Source organism: Elgaria multicarinata, chromosome 8 (genome assembly GCF_023053635.1).
Source record: "Elgaria multicarinata webbii isolate HBS135686 ecotype San Diego chromosome 8, rElgMul1.1.pri, whole genome shotgun sequence".
In the NCBI taxonomy this organism is placed as follows: domain Eukaryota; kingdom Metazoa; phylum Chordata; class Lepidosauria; order Squamata; family Anguidae; genus Elgaria; species Elgaria multicarinata.
This window is the reverse complement of record NC_086178.1, coordinates 8591226-8608040: the sequence shown is the minus strand read 5'-3', so window position 1 is coordinate 8608040 and position 16815 is coordinate 8591226. Positions and strand designations below refer to the sequence as shown.

Sequence of the window (16815 nt, the reverse complement as noted above, 5' to 3'; positions counted from 1 at the left end):
CCTCAGCTCAGTTGTGTATCAATGAGTGAAAAGGGCTCTGTGAAGCAGGAAAGGTAACTCATGTGAACTGCCCTAGTCATCTCCGTATTCCACAGATTAATCAGAGCTTTGACAGGAGCACCAATCATACCAATTGGAAAATCCCACAGAGCCCTCTGGAATCTTTTGGAATCCATCAGGGGTGAACCATCCTAGTAGGTCCTCCACCCTTGCCGAGGGAGACAGCCACTGTTAGTCTATGGCCGTGGCTAGACCAGGCCTATATCCTGGGATTGTCCTGGGATCATCTCTGTGCATCCAAATGACACACAGGGGATCCCGGGAGCAGGCAGAAATGACCCCTCCATTTGCCTGGGATAATCCTTAGGTCTAGCTAAGGCCTATATCTCAATAAGGAGTGGACTAACCATGACAAGGGACATGTTACAATATCCTTCACTCTCAAACCACTATCCTTCTGCCTAGTAGAGAACCCAAATCTATGATGTATCTGTTACCTGTGCTGGGCTGATGACATTTTGGGACAACCCCACGGTTGTCATGGCAGCCATCTAACCTTAACCCCAGAGCCAGTGACCCCAGCATGGATGTGGAGATTCCCCAGGACCATCATCCTGGGAGCCTGCAGCACTAAGCCAGAGACTACCCCTGTCAGCTTAGGTAGGGAGACTCCTGGGCAGCAGAGGAGGGAGGTATTTTATTTATTTATTTATTTATTACATTTCTATACTGCCCAATAGCTGGAGCTTTCTGGGCAGTTCACAAAAACTAAAAACATTCAAAGTATAAAACAACAGTATAAAACCATAATATAAAATACAATATAAAAGCTCAACCAGATAAAAACAGCAGCAATGCAAAATTGCTAGCAAAAGCTCCAATTTGTCCCATTTACCAAACACAAGATATAAACACTCCAGGGTGGTACTCAGGTAGACAGGAAGCCTAAAGAAAGAGAGAGAAAGAATTCCTATAGATCACAGCAACTTCCCCTCCCTGACCTTCAAACCTATTCTCATGCTGAACAAAATACCTAGGAAAACATAGCTAGGAAAGGCTAACTTCCCTGAAATCCCCTATCCAGGTCTCGGATATCCATACCATGATGGCCTCCTCATCCATAACCAGGTCATACATGAGAGAGATTTTATTACAAAGTGACCTGACATTCAACAACAGCACCAGAAGGTTTGAGCAAAGACTGGGAAAACAATCACATAGGCCACAGCTAGATTTAAGGTGTCTCCTGGGATCATCCAGGGTTCGCCCCTGCCTGAGCACTGGATCCCCTGTGTGTCACCTAGATGAACAGGTTTGACCCCTGGACGATTCCGGGATAAACCTTAGGTCTAGCTATGGCCATACTCTCTGGTTGGGGGAAGAACCAGAACAGGGGATAGACATCAGCTGTCTAACCTTAAGTAGGCAGTTTTACCCACCACCACCACCACTGAAGCCCTCTTGGCATTTTCTGAAGCATGAAGCAGTGGCCAATATCAGTGAATTAACACAGACACTTATTCTGCATCAGGAATGCATTTATTAGGTTCTGAAAGAAGAGGAAGGTTTTGGGTGCATGGGCATGAACTGCAGTAAATGCTGGTGGCAACCTAATGATTTTTGAACTTGAATTTTGTGAGTAATAATATGTCATTGATTCTTGATGGTCACAGGTATTGTACTTTCAAACGGTCACACCTGGAAGCAGCAGAGACGGTTTGGTCTAGTTACTCTGAGGAAACTAGGACTGGGGAAGACCGGTTTGGAGCACAGAGTAGAAGAGGAGGCCCAGCAGCTTGTGGAGACATTTGCACGTTCAAAGGGTATGTAAGATTAAGAGTTGATGCAGGCACATGTCCCAGTCTACATAAATCTTTGTTACTTTCCACATTTTGGAGTGGAATTTCATTTGTTACTTGATTTCTAACACAAAAATAAATTGCCTGATGTACCAATAGTCTACCATGCACCACCATGAAATCCCACTTGGGTATTAACAAGAGAGGTTGGATTAATATGAATATATTTTCATTTTCAGGGCAACCACTTGACCCTTCTTTCGCCATCACCAATGCAATTTCCAATGTGATATGTGGTCTGTGTTTTGGACACCGTTTTTCTCTTGAAGATAAAGAATTCCAGAAACTGATTGAAGCCATCCATGATTCCTTAGCAGTTGCAACCACCTCCGCTTATCTTGTGAGTAGTCTTCCTTCTTCTTCTTACTGAGGCAGGCAGATCTTCTAAATACCTATGTTCCCTTTCAGTATTTTGAAAATCATTATGGGAGTGCTGGACTTATTGTCACTTCATAGACTTAGGCCACAGCTAGACCTAAGGTTTATCCTGGGATCATCCAGGGTTCGCCCCTGCCTGAGCACTGGATCCCCTGTGTGTCATCTAGGTGAACAGGTTTGACCCCTGGACGATCCAGGGATAAACCTTAGGTCTAGCTATGGCCATACTGTATTATAGCCTAACTATTTCCCATGATTATTGTGAAGATAAAAGCAGGTGGGGAGACCATGTACACTACACTGAACTTTTCGGAAAATACAATAATGAAGAAATAATTATTCACCTGAATAATGAATCCTCTAAGTTTAACAGTTGACATTTATCTAACAAATGTCTACCTTGCTTTTTTCTAAAATATTCAAAGATGCTCATAAACACCAGGGCCAAATCAATGATTCATAAACATAAATATAATCACAAGTAAAGGTACAATCCTATGCAGAAAAAGTCTGTCAAGTGAGGCTCAGGTTTCAGTAAGGCTTTTATTCTAGTAATTCTAATAACTGGCTCTGAGCTTTTACAGTCCCAATATAAAGCAGCAGTGAACAGATTACAACCTTGTTCCTTAACTAGGACCAGTCTCTGGGTTTCCTAACAGACAAGGGCCTTGCTAGACCTGGTGGAAAATCCGGGGGAGAGGAGGGGAGACCTCACATTATAAATAACATGAGATCTCGCCCTTATTCACACGCAAGCTGTGACTAGCTCTGGAGGAGAGCCGTTGCAGCTGCAATTTTTCAATTTTTAAAGTGGCAGCAGCAGCGCAGGAGCCAGGAAAGGTAAGTAGGTTTTTTTTAAAAATAACTCTCCTCTCCCCCATCCGTGATCTCCCCCCCTGGCCCCGTTCTCCTTCCCCCCATCTGCGATCTCCCCCCAGCCCTGTTCTCCTTCCCCTGCCCATCCCCCCACCCATGATATCTGATCCCCTGCCTGCCCCCCCACCTGCGATGTCCGATTCCCCCCACCCCCCCACCCACGATGTCCGATCTCCCACCCGACGTCCCCCGCCTGCAATTCCACCCGATGTCCCCTGGGCCGCGATTCCCCCCCCCCCGATCTCCCCGGTCTCCATTTCCCACCCACCCCCATGTCCCCACTGTAGCCCTCGGTAGCACCGTAGCCTCAGGAGTAAATCCGGTAGCTGGGAAAAGTGGCGGACCTGGCTACATGCCTGTGGACTGCAGGAAAAACCGGGCCTGAAGTGGTGCGGGTTACCCCAGGCCCAGGGAGGGTTCATCTGGATGCATAGGGGTGAGCCCAGGGCTCGCACCAGGCTAAAGCCCCATCTAGGAAGGCCTTGGATTCAGAGTACAGAATAAGACTAAATGACTTTATAGTTCTAACAAAGAAACAAGAGAAGAAAGCTTTTTAGGTTATTAAGACATTCCATTCAACAACCTCTATTGCCTGTGGTTCTTGTTTGATCCTGGCAGGGAAATCTAGCTTGCAAACAAATGTCATGCCTTCCCACTACCTCTGTTCCACCCTCTTGAGTTGTCGCTGCAACCTGGGACACACTCTATAAGTCCCCTCCCCTGCAAAGTGCTCTTCCTGCTGCCCCATTCCCATTGAAGACACCCCTGGTTGAGAAGCAGGGGCCTTCATCAAGGTCAAGTCTTCCAGCTGTGAAAGATAGGTCATATTAGCATCCTGAACGTCACCACCTCCTGGTTCATAACCAGATGGGCGTTCTAGTAGAACTGAATTCTCAGAAGCCTGGCTTCTCATGGCTGAGCCTGCCTCCACAGTATCAACCTCTGACTCAGAAATGATGTCACAAGCTATCATTCCAGCAGGCTGGGTCAAGTTCTGACAAAGTCCTACAACTCCTAGCATTGCCCAGCAGGCCAGACTTTTTCCTGTCTAAAGATGCATTGGGTTGCTTCCAAAACACCTAAGAAAACACCCAAATAAAATAGTTCCAGTGTCGTCAGGATAAACCAATTAAGTAAATTCAGAGCAGGGCAACATCTAACAGCCCCAAACCTCCGGAAACAGGTAATTTTAAGAGTAGGGATGGAAGAGACATTTATTTGGTTCACATTTTAATGCAACCTTATTTCCTAAACTGAAATGCAGTTATACTTCAATATTCACATATTTGCAGTTCTCTTCCATGTAAATAATTGGGCATCCTTATTGATGATAGAATTATTAAAAATAGAGAAAATCAAGTCTTGCCAAGGAAGAATCAGCATGGCTTCTCTCAAGGGAACTCCTGCCTCAGCAAGCTTGTGGATATTAGTGGCCTGGTAGTAATCTTATACTTCAACTCCCCCAAAACTTTTGACAAATTGCCTCAGCGAAGGCCCTTGAGTAAATGCAGCAATTATGGGATAAGAGGAAAGATCCCCTTATGGTTCTGCAAGTGGCCAAATAATAAGAAGCAGACAGTAGGAGGAAATAGTTTTTACACGAAAGAAGTAAGCAGTAATGTCTCCCTAAGTTCTATATTGGAAGTGATGCTAATCATTTGATAAATGTTCTGGAGTCAAGGGTAAACAATGAGGTGTTCACATGTGGAAACCTGCATGGGACTGCTAAAAATTTCCAAAAGGATCTCTCCAAACTGGTGAATGGGCAACAAAATTTTTAAATGGATTTTGACGTATGCAAAAAAATCTATATAATAATAATAATAATAATAATAATAATAATGATAATAATAATATTTGTTACCTGCCTCTCCATCCCGATTGAGGCGAGGAACAACAATAAATATAAAATACATAAAATATTGATTAAAAACATGGTATACATTGTTAAAACTTCCTAAAAAACATCCTAAAAGCATCCTAAAAGCACCCTAAAATTCCACTGGATAGGCCTGCCAAAAGAGATCAGTCTTTATAGCTTTCTTAAATGCTAAAAGACAGTTAAGTTGATAAATCTCCTCTAGCAGGCCATTCCACAGTCTGGGAGCAGCAGAAGAGAAGGTCCTCTGGGTAATACCTGTCAGCCTAATTTTGACAGACTGAAGTAGATTCTTCCCAGAGGACCTGAGTGTGTGGGGCGGATTGTACGGGAGAAGGTGATCCCGCAGGTAGCCTGTACCCAAACCATGTAGGGCTTTAAAAGTGATAACCAACACTTTATACTTCGCCCAGAAACTAATTGGCAGCCAGTGAAGAGATTTTTAAACTGGAATTATTATTATTATTATTATTATTATTATTATTATTATTATTATTTATTATTATTATTATTTCTTACCCGCCTCTCCATTTTGATCAAGGAACAACAATAGGGCCGTAGGTGTACGGGTGACCAGCCTGGTTGATTTAGTTATACAGGCTGTGAATTGTGCCCAGTTATGTGAGAGAACCTCCAAGCAACCTTGAGTGCTGTTTTGGTTTGTTTGTTTTGTAAAAAGGTAGGGTACAAATTAAATAAATACATAAATAAGTTGGGGAAATCGTTGCTGTCCTAATGTTCATGTATATCTTCCACTAGAATAGATTACCAGAATCCATGGATTCAATTTTTAAAAAGTTGCTAAATCCAGCTTTTCATTCAATGAGAACCATATTAAAATGATAGCCCTCAAGAAAAATCCAGGGGACGATATTGAAGTGCTAGTCCAAAGGGGTTAGATGACTGATAGTTTTACCCAGCCTTCTCCCTGATAATGTTGGAATTTTGCTTTATTTCTTCTCTATAGCTGTATGAAATCTTCCCATCTATCATGAAACATCTTCCAGGTCCTCACCAAAAGGGATTTACTGCCAGAGATACAGTGCTTTCACTTGCAAAGAAGGAAATAGAGGAACATAAGGTGCAAAAGTCCTTTCATGACCCACAGGACTACATTGATTTCTATCTTCTTAAGATGGAGAAAGTAAGTATTCACTTTCTGTTTGAATACAACTCATTCAAGGAATCATTCCATTCCATACTATGACTGAACAGTAATATCTGATGGTTCACCAGTATTTATTGGTTTATTTATTTATTACATTTTTATACCTGTAGTATCCCTCAGGCAGTATGGTCCCTATGCCTGAGGGATACTACATGGTGTCAGAAGTGGACTATCCCCTTCAGAAATCCACTTGAATTGTTATTATTATTATTATTTATTTATTTATTTATTTATTTATTTATATAGCACCATCAATGTACATGGTGCTGTACAGAATAAAACAGTAAATAGCAAGACCCTGCCGCATAGGCTTACATTCTAATAAAATCATAATAAAACAATAAGGAGGGGAAGAGAATGTGAACAGGCACAGGGTAGGGTAAACAGGCACTGGGTAGGGTAAAACTAACAGTATAAAGTCAGAACAAAATCAAGTTTTAAAAGCTTTAGGAAAAAGAAAGGTTTTTAGCTGAGCTTTAAAAGCTGCGGTTGAACTTGTAGTTCTCAAATGTTCTGGAAGAGTGTTCCAGGCATAAGGGGCAGCAGAAGAAAATGGACGAAGCCGAGCAAGGGAAGTAGAGACCCTTGGGCAGGCGAGAAACATGGCATCAGAGGAGCGAAGAGCACGAGCGGGGCAATAGTGTGAGATGAGAGAGAAGAGATAGGAAGGAGCTAGACAGTGAAAAGCTTTGTAGGTCAACAGGAGAAGTTTATATTGGATTCTGAAGTGAATTGGAAGCCAATGAAGAGATTTCAGCAGTGGAGTAACATGGTCAGAGCGGCGAGCCAAGAAGATGATCTTAGCAGCAGAGTGGTGAACAGAAACCAACGGACTGATGTGAGAAGAAGGAAGGCCAGTGAGAAGAAGGTTGCAGTAGTCCAACCGAGAAATAACCAATGCATGAACAAGAGTCTTGGCAGAAGAGACAGACAAAAAAGATCGAATCCTGGCAATATTATACAGGAAAAAACGACAGGATTTAGCTACTGCCTCAATATGAGGTTTTAGTGCCCGCCGCCATATTGGAATAAAACATGGAGCATTTTAAACCTCCTTCTGAGCTAAGCTTTATTGGGAACTTAGGAGAAAATTGGAGGAAATGGGAACAGAGACTACAAGTATACCTTACAGTTACAAAAGCGGAGAAAGAGTCAGAAGACTACAAAATTGCTGTAATGCTGCACTGCATAGGAGAAAAGGCTTTAGAAATTTACAACACCATTCCTAATATCTATGCAGATCCTGAAAGTCAGACACTAGAAGAAGCCCTTGCTGCATTCAAAAATTATTGTGAGCCCAGGAGAAACCCTGTTTTTGAACGGCACCAGTTCTGGCAGCTTCCTTATAATGAGGAAGCAGGCATAGACTGTTTTGTTACAGCCCTTAGAGAAAAATCTCAGCATTGTGAATTTGGGGCCTTCACAGACCTGATGCTTAGAGACAAAATTGTTTTCAGCATCTCAGACAGCAAACTTAAAGAAAAGCTTCTAGAAGACCCTAAGTTGACTCTAGAGCAAGCTATTACCATCTGTAGAGCAAAGGCTCTTATCAGGGCTCAGGCAACAGCAATGACCTCAGAAACAAACATCTTAGCCATCCAACATAAAAGCGGAAGGACCATAAGCTACCAAGAAAGTAAAAAGGCCCCAAGGCAGACCTTTGCAACAGTTAAACCTACAGCGGCAAGGGGCAATTCCTGCAGTAGATGCGGTTATGTTCACAGGCCCAGGCAGTGTCCAGCTTTTGGAGAGACCTGCAATAGGTGTGCAGGAAGGAATCACTTTGCTAAAATGTGTAGGACACAATCTGAGCCTTCCAGTCTCACCAAAGATGTAAATGCCTTATTCATGGGAGTAATGACTACATGCCATCAAGCTAGGCTCATGGGAAGCCCAGAAGCCTGGTATAGCACAGTAGTTGTGGCAGGACTTCCAGTTGTTTTCAAGTTAGATTCTGGATCTGATGCTAACACAATTCCAAAAGACATTGCAGAGTGCTTGCAGGATAAAGTGCATACAGCAATGACAAATGTGACACTAGTTGCCTTTGGTGGAGCAAAGGTCAAACCAAGAGGTACCATTGTAGCTCCTTGCAAAAATGGTCTTAAGAATCAAAATCTAACCTTCTATGTCACAGAAACTGGAGATCCACCACTTCTGGGTCGGTCAGCCTGTGTAGCCCTTGATTTGATCAGATGTGTGCACGTATTAGCAGTACATTCTCCAACCAAGATGGAGGGTCTCCTCAAACACTATTCTGATGTTTTTGAAGGCCTGGGTCGTTTCCCAGGTGTGCATCATATTCATGTGGATCCCACAGTATCACCTGTGGTGCATGGATGCAGAAAGATTCCATATGCAGTCATGGCCCCTTTGAAAACAACATTGGAAGACCTAGAGACAAAGGGAGTCATTACAAAGGTGACTAATCCAACAGCATGGGTCAACAGCAAGGTGGAAGCAATCATCCGATTACCTCCCCCTGAAGATAAGAAAGGTCTCCAAAGAATTCTGGGCACCATTCAATACTTGGCCCAATACATACCTAATGAGTCCAGCCTAACAGCTCCCCTCAGGACTCTTCTACGAAATGATATTATGTGGCAATGAGGACCTGGAGACTAGCAGCTACAGGCCTCTCAAAGGTATATACATCCACATATCACAATACCGCCCAATAGCCAAAGCTCTCTGGGCAGTTCACAAAAATTAAAACCATGAAGAGCATAAAAAACAACTAACAATCTAAAAGCACAAATACAAAGTACAATATAAAAAGCACAACCAGGATAAAACCACACTGCAAAAATTGATATAGGTTAAAATACAGAATTAAAACAAGGTTTGAATTTAAGTTAAATTAGGTGTTAAAATACTGAGAAAATAAAAAAGGTCTTCAGCTGGCGACGGAAAGAGTACAGTGTAGGCACCAGGCGAACCTCTCTGGGGAGCTCGTTCCACTGCCAGGGTGCCACAGCAGAGAAAGCCCTCTTCCTAATTTTCTCTAGGCCTCAAATAATATTTTTTGTCTGTCTCTTCTGCCAAGACGCTTGTTCATGCACTGGTTATTTCACGGTTGGACTACTGCAACCTTCTTCTCTCTGGCCTTCCTTCTTCTCACATCAGTCCGTTGGTTTCTGTTCACCACTCTGCCGCAAAGATCATCTTCTTGGGACCATGTTACTCCGCTTCTGAAATCTCTTCATTGGCTTCCAATTCACTTCAGAATCCACTATAAACTTCTCCTGTTAACCTTCAAAGCTTTTCACGGTCTAGCTCCTTCCTATCTCTCCTCTCTCATCTCACACTATTGCCCCGCTCGTGCTCTTCGCTCCTCTGATGCCATGTTTCTCGCCTGCCCAAGGGCCTCTACTTCCCTTGCTCGGCTCCGTCCATTTTCTTCTGCTGCCCCTTATGCCTGGAACGCTCTTCCAGAACATTTGAGAACTACAAGTTCAGTCGCAGCTTTTAAAGCTCAACTAAAAACTTTTCTTTTTCCTAAAGCTTTTAAAACTTGATTTTGTTCTGACTTTATACTGTTAGTTTTACCCTACCCTGTGCCTGCTTACCCTACCCTGTGCCTGTTTGCATTCTCTTCCCCTCCTTATTGTTTCATTATGATTTTATTAGAATGTAAGCCTATGCGGCAGAGTCTTGCTATTTACTGTTTTACTCTGTATAGCACCATGTACATTGATGGTGCTATATAAATAAATAATAATAATAATAATAATAATAATAATAATAATAATAATAATATTTGCACTCAGTCCCTCTCCCATATTTCACCCTTATTAAATTCAATTACTAAAGTAGGGTAGTTCATACATAAGTGTGTTCAGTGACATGGCTCATAAAGGCAGATATTTCCATAACCCCGACTGTAGGTGGCTGTTGAATGGAAACGAATGTGTCAAGGGATCTTGCCTATCGACTCTTGCTTCTATACTTAAAATTACTATGGATGGCTATGGAGAGCCAGTGTGGTGGAGTGGCTAGGGTGTTGGACTGGTATTTGGGAGATCCGGGTTCTAGTCCCCACTTGGCCATGGAAACCCACTGGGTGACTTTGGGCCAGTCATAGACTCTCAGCGCAACCCACCTCCTGGGGTTGTTGTTGTGAGGTTAAAATGGAGAGGATGATGATGATGTACACTGCCTTGGGTTCCTTGGAGGAAAAAAGGGTGGGATATAAATGTAATAAATAAATACTGCTCATTCCACATGAAAACATGTCCTGATACAATAAAAAAGATTGACCTTTTTAATCAACTAGGTTATGCGACTTCATTTATTTCTTCCATTTTAATACCACTCTTCCTCCAAGGACTTTATGTAGTTGTGTATTGGTTTTGACCTCATGTTATTCTAGATGCTGCCGAGGGGGCATACAATTGTTTGGTTTCTGGGAACCCATGTCAAAAACAGGGCACTAGGGCTGTGCTCCGCTCCACTTTGGTTCGTAGAAGCGGGAGCGGAGCAGCCTGATTCGCCTCCGCCAAAGGTGGAACCAGATTGGGTCAGGGGAGCTGTGGATCGAGACAAAGTGGATCACTTCACCTCAATCCAGAGCTCCGAAGACAGGTAAGTGTGGGGGAGGGGGCTTACCTGGTGCTGCCTCCGCCACAGTCCATGCAGTGATGGCGGTGGAGCCAGATAAGGGGGCAGGGGGGAGGGGGGCTTACCTGCCTCCATCACGGTCCGGCACCAGCTTCATCTGAGGGCCAGGCCTCAAACCAGAAGAGGCCTGGCTCTCAGTTGAAGCTGGCGCTGGACCGTGATGGAGGCAGGTAAGTGGTGGTGGGGAGGGGGCCTTATCTGGCTTTGCCGCCCACCACCACCATGGTCTGTGTGGCGGTGGATGGTGCAACCAGGTAAGGGGAAGGGGGACTTATTTGCCCCCCATTTTATCCCCCCTTCCCCACTTGCCTGCCTCTGCCATGGAGGCAAGTAAGTGGGGAAGGGGGCAAAATGGCAGGTGAATCTCGATCCGACCCTTTGGATCTCGCTCCAGGATCCGATCTGGAACGCGTTGAGGGAGGGTCGGATCAGCGCAGACTGGTTCAGGCCCCATCCGAAAGTTCCGGATCAGGCCATGAAGCGGTTCAGGGGGCTGATGCACAGCCCTACAGGGCACCATCCTCAGAGCCTAGAAACCATGCTCCCCGCCTCTCCCTCCTGGCTGTTATGGTTCTAGCTGTTTCTCCATGCTTGGAAACAGAGTGCAGAGATGAGCAGGGAGGGGAAAAGACCACGAGAGCTGCTTTACGCTGCTCTCCCGGCTCCTCCCCTTCTTGAAATCACCTACGTAGGCAAAATGAAAGGCAGCTGGAGCACAGAAGAGAAGATCCCTTCCATGCTCCAGCTGTCTTGGAATAGGCTGCAAATAGGATTGTGCCCTACCTGGCCTAAGTGAGCATCATGGTTCAGCGGTGAATCTGTGCCACCAGTATGTGGAACTTAAGTGCATCATTTGTTGGAGGTAATATTTCAGGTGATCGGCATTTGACAAATAAAACTAGTCTTGCCTTATCATAGCTGCCTTCATTTGGAAATTGTACACATTGCAGACAAATTTCTCAGCTGACTTGTTGGTTTGTTGGTGAAGATCTTGTTTTCCTAGATTTTTTTTTTTAAAGAAGACCATGTTCTGAGCAAAATACTTTTCATATGGTTTTCTTGCTATGTTCAACAATGTGGGATACAGTATCACAGCCAGAGATTGCATGAAATAGAATGATATCAGTCAGATGTTCCACTGAATGGGAAAGCTTGTCATAGGGACTGGGTCTGGGAGTCTGGGGACTGCCCTGTACCCAGCTCGCTGGTCTTCAGCGTGTTTGTGGGCCCACTCTTTGAGCATCGCCTTGCTTGGCAGCCGCCAGCAGTCTTTTGCTCTCTTCTGGAGTCTCCATTGAACAGAACAATGTTGGCTCTGGAAATTGCGTATTATTTGCCAAGTTTTGTAAATAAGGCCTTTACGGCTTCATTGGCACTCGCTGGGCTGCAAAGAAGCACATGCAGTGCTGTGAATCGAGGAGTGGGGGAGCTTGGTGGGCATCCGTACAAACACAGTATGCACGGGAATATACTTTGGTTTGCTGATGTACCTGATTTCATCCACAGCCTTTCACAAGTGTTCAGAGGAGGGCAACCAGGATGATCAGGGGTCTGGAAACAAAGTCCTGTGAGGAGAGACTGAAAGAACTGGGCCTGTTTAGCCTGGAGAAGAGAAGATTGAGGGGAACCATGATAACACTTAAAAGGTTGTCACACAGAGGAGGGCCAGGATCTCTTCTCGATCCTTCCAGAATGCAGGACACGGAATAACGGGCTCAAGTTACAGGAAGCCAGATTCCGGCTGGATATCAGGAAAAACTTCCTGTTAGAGCAGTATGACAATGGAATCAGTTACCTGGTGAGGTTGTGGGCTCTCCCACACTAGAGGCCTTCAAGAGGCAGCTGGACAACCATCTGTCAGGGATGCTTGATGGCCTTGTAGGCCCCTTCCAACTCTGCTATTCTATGATTCTAAGTCATTCTGCTGAAATGTATGACTAGCAGTACAAGGACAAGCCTTACACTCCAGAGTAGTGTTTCTTTTGGAAAAGACTGTGGCATTGGATGCTTCCTGAAAGTACTGTGTGCAGAAATGGCAGCATTCAAGCTGGCATGCTTCCGGCCAGTGCTTCCCCTGGGAAATGCCAGGTGGTGGTCACTGGATGCCTCTTCAGGCAGTGTCACAGATTGGCCCCTCTCCCACACTCCCTTCTCTTGGGAAAGGCCATGTGGTGGCACTTGGTGGCTACAACTTCAGGCTTGGCCAGAAAATGGCCTAAAGGGAAATGCAAACCTCAGGAATAGAAGTGCAAGGGAGTGGATTTCTGGAAAAGTCTACCCTGCAATAAGCAGGCAAGGAAGGAACAGAAGGAAAAGCCATTCAAACCTCTGAAACCAAAGGACACAACCAGCCACCAACTCCATCAGACAAGGAAAATCGTGTTTGCTTTCCGTCGCTTCTCCGCACACACGTTTGTCTCTCATTGCTTCCTCTTTTGAAAGTGCATGTGGCCCATTCAGTGAGCCGTTTTGATCACGCTGCTTCTCCTGCACAGAGCAGGAGATAGTGGCAACTTCCATCTTTAAAATAAGTCAGACTTACTGGGGTGTTTTTTTGTGGCGTGAAGAAGGCTAGCAGGGGGCGTGAGGCATGTGGGAGGCAGACAATGTTGTGAGAGGGACCTGCGAAAATCCATGAGTTCCCAGCAACGACCATGCAATAAAATGGTCACCTGATGGAGCTCAGTCAACTAGCAAAGAGGAGAGAAATCATTGAAGCTTCAGTCCTAACCACACTTTGGATACAGTGGCATTTAGTTCCAAGTAGGAACAGCCTCTTTTTATGCTCCTCTTAGAAGCACTGATTGGAAGCTAGAACTGTCAGTCAGGAACTACACCCCTCCTCTGCCTTCCCCTTCTTTTCCGCTTGGCCTTTTCTATTTATGAAGAGATGGGGGAGGTTAGTTTACCAAAATGTATCAAAAGTTAAAAAGGTGTTAGAAGTCCTCCCCGGGAGCCAACTCCTTAAAGAAGCGTGCTTCACCTCAGATTTGGAAGCAGCTTGAGTAACTCTCTGAGGCACCGATCCTCGCCTTGAACTTGTCTGAGGTCAACAGACAGTTCTAATTAGTTATTCAACACTCAGATCCCTCACATGCAACAACAGCCACTGTGTGCGCATGAATGTGTGAAACAGCCTCATCACACTCTGCTGTGAAACAAGATTTGCTGCTGGGATAATAAAGGGAGGGGACAGAGAAAGTGAAGGAAGTGTTGAAGGGCAGCCTGTAATGAATTGTAAATTATTTTTTCCTTTTTTTTCCTGATACAAATTTGATTTTAATTTGAATTTTTTTGAAAATTAACACTCTATTTCCTCCCCCCAACCCCTACATGTGATAGTCCAAGCATTTAGTAATGATAATAAACCAAGGCAGAAAAATATAAAATCCATCATTCACATGAACCAGAGAGACCGATATGCTACAGGCAGAGCGTTATGAAATGGAGTGTTACCAACATACATAATAAATTGATACCAATCTATAGCGAATGTATCATGTTCCCTACTTCCTTTTGCCAGTTGTAACTCGTTTGTTAATTTTCTAGATAAGGCAATCTTCCAAACCCAGGTCCACCAGGTATCCAATGAAACACCTTTTAGGTCCTTCCAAAATTGAGCAATGACCATTTTTTTTACTTTTTCTATTTTCAGCATCAGAGGAAGAATGAGCCCAACTCTACCTACAATGACGAGAACCTGGCTCAGAGTATTCACGACTTATTCATCGCTGGAACAGACACAGCTGCCACTACTATGCAATGGGCATTGCTCCTCCTGACAAATCATCCAGATGTTCAAGGTGAGATAGATCAGTCCAATAGAAGCAAAGGACACTCTTGATCCTTCTCATTGACTGTAATTCATTTAAGATTTCATAACTATCAAATGAAATGCTAAGATAAGGAAGTTAAAAACACACACATCCAGTTTCATCTCTAAAAGGTGTTCTTCCAAAAAGGTTCTTTGAAGAAATGGAACTTATGAGCAAATGAGTTCATGACTGGAGTTTTAGAAAACATGGGGGTGAACTAACTCACAGGACTTTGATTATTCTTCACTTTCTATGTAGTTCCTGAGACCTATAATTTGTAGAATTATATGAAACAAGATAATGTAATGTTGTCTGAACACCCTGTCTCCACAGAGTTTGGACAAAAAGAGATGAAGTAGCTCGTGAATGATTGGGGCATGTGCAATAACAAAATGAAAAATGTGTAATGAAATTGGGAATGGGACATGGGAGAGTCAGGTAAAGTGGATGTTCTTTCATTGTGAGACTTAGGTGGTTCAAGGAAAGTTTTGCTGAAGGATTGGACTTCGAAGAGAAACTTACATGAGCAGAGAGAAAAGGCTTAACAAATAAGAAAATATAACATTGGACTTAACAGTTAGAGTGACCATAATGAAAGGAAGACAGGGCTCCTGTATCTTTAACAGTTGTATTGAAAAGGGAATTTCAGAAGGTGTCCTTTGTATATATGGACAACCTGGTGAAATTTCCTCTTCATCACAGCAGTTAAAGGTGCAGGAGCTATACTAGAGTGACCAGATTTAAAAGAGGGCAGGGCACCTGCAGCTTTAACTGTGGTGATGAAGAGGGAATTTCACCAGGTTCTCCATATATGCAAATGACACCTACTGAAATTCCCCTTTCAATACAACCGTTAAAGATGCAGGAGCCCTGTCCTCCTTTACATATGGTCACCCTACTTCACATGATTATTTCATTTTCAGCAATGGATGGAGTATACCCTCAAGGGTGTTGCTCTTCACACTCATTCCAGTGGACAGGGCTTATGCAAATCAGACCAGGGGGGATCTACACTACTGCTTTAAAGCGCTTTGTAACAGTTTTGACAACTGTTGGAGCCCAGGACACACTGCATATACAGTTTTCAAAACGTTTTCAAAGTGCTTTAAAGTGCTTTAAAAGCAATAGTGTAGATCCCCCCTGTATGTTCTGTATGCTCTGTATCAGACCTGTATGCTCCCCTCAAAAGATTGAGGTGAGATATGATAGCACTCTTCAAATATTTAAAAGGTTGTCACACAGAGGAGGGCCAGGATCTCTTCTCGATCCTCCCAGAGTGCAGGACACGGAATAATGGGCTCAAGTTAAAGGAAGCCAGATTCCAGCTGGACAACAGGAAAAACCTCCTGACTGTTAGAGCAGTACGACAATGGAATCAGTTGCCTGGTGAGGTGGTGGGCTCTCCCACACTAGAGGCCTTCAAGAGGCAGCTGGACAGCCATCTGTCAGGGATGCTTTAGGGTGGCTTCCTGCATTGAGCAGGGGGTTGGACCCGATGGCCTTGTAGGCCCCTTCCAACTCTACTTTCTACTCCATGATTCTACTTTCCTGTTTTGGAGAGAACTACTCCCACCAGTTTCAGGAGAAAACTGCTGTATCCACTGAATTTGGCCAGTGTCAGTGGGTAAGAATTTTGTTTCATTTGCTTTTGATTAGAATTAGCCAAAAAGCATATATTTCTTCATAAAAGGGACAGAAAGAAGGCCGTTCACAGCCCAGCAGGCATGGCTTGGGCGGTGGCCGATGGTTGCGAGGGGGGAGGAGGCAGAAAGGAAATGCAGTACGAACTGCACGTGTGCTGCCCCATGAGGTGGAGGTGGAGCCAAGGCTATAAAGGCTCACCCCCACGAAGCACTCGGCCCCACCCTCCCTCCCTATAAACCAGTATAGAAATAACCGTCCATCTTCTTTGGAGAAAGGGCTGAGTAGGAATTTTCCCTGCCATTTACCAATGTGCAGGTTTTCGCATGCTCTCTACTGGATCCAATCTTTAGAGTTGGAGGATAACTAGGTTGAATATAAATGGCAGGGTTGTGGGGGAATTTTGGGCAGTCGGGATAGGGATGGTGAGCACTCTGGCACCTTTATGGCGATTGGCAAGGCAGAGGTCCTGCTCCTCATGGGCTACGCAGCTCTCGTGCCAGGATATGGTTTGCCTTTGGGGACCTTCTTGTCTCATCTACTCGACTGTGCAGCCTGAGTGGAGATGACGCAGGTTGT

General features: G+C 44.3%; 1 protein-coding gene across 1 annotated transcript in view; it reads left to right on the top strand.

Moving 5' to 3' along the window:
- Positions 1-16815, top strand: part of LOC134402384 (cytochrome P450 2C39-like) — a 40765-nt gene that overhangs the window by 14464 nt on the left and 9486 nt on the right. Inside the window, exons 3-6 of the mRNA XM_063131802.1 lie at positions 1674-1823; positions 2039-2199; positions 5960-6136; positions 14436-14583. Of these exons, the coding sequence (XP_062987872.1) occupies positions 1674-1823; positions 2039-2199; positions 5960-6136; positions 14436-14583 (636 nt within the window). The remainder of the gene's footprint in view (positions 1-1673; positions 1824-2038; positions 2200-5959; positions 6137-14435; positions 14584-16815) is intronic.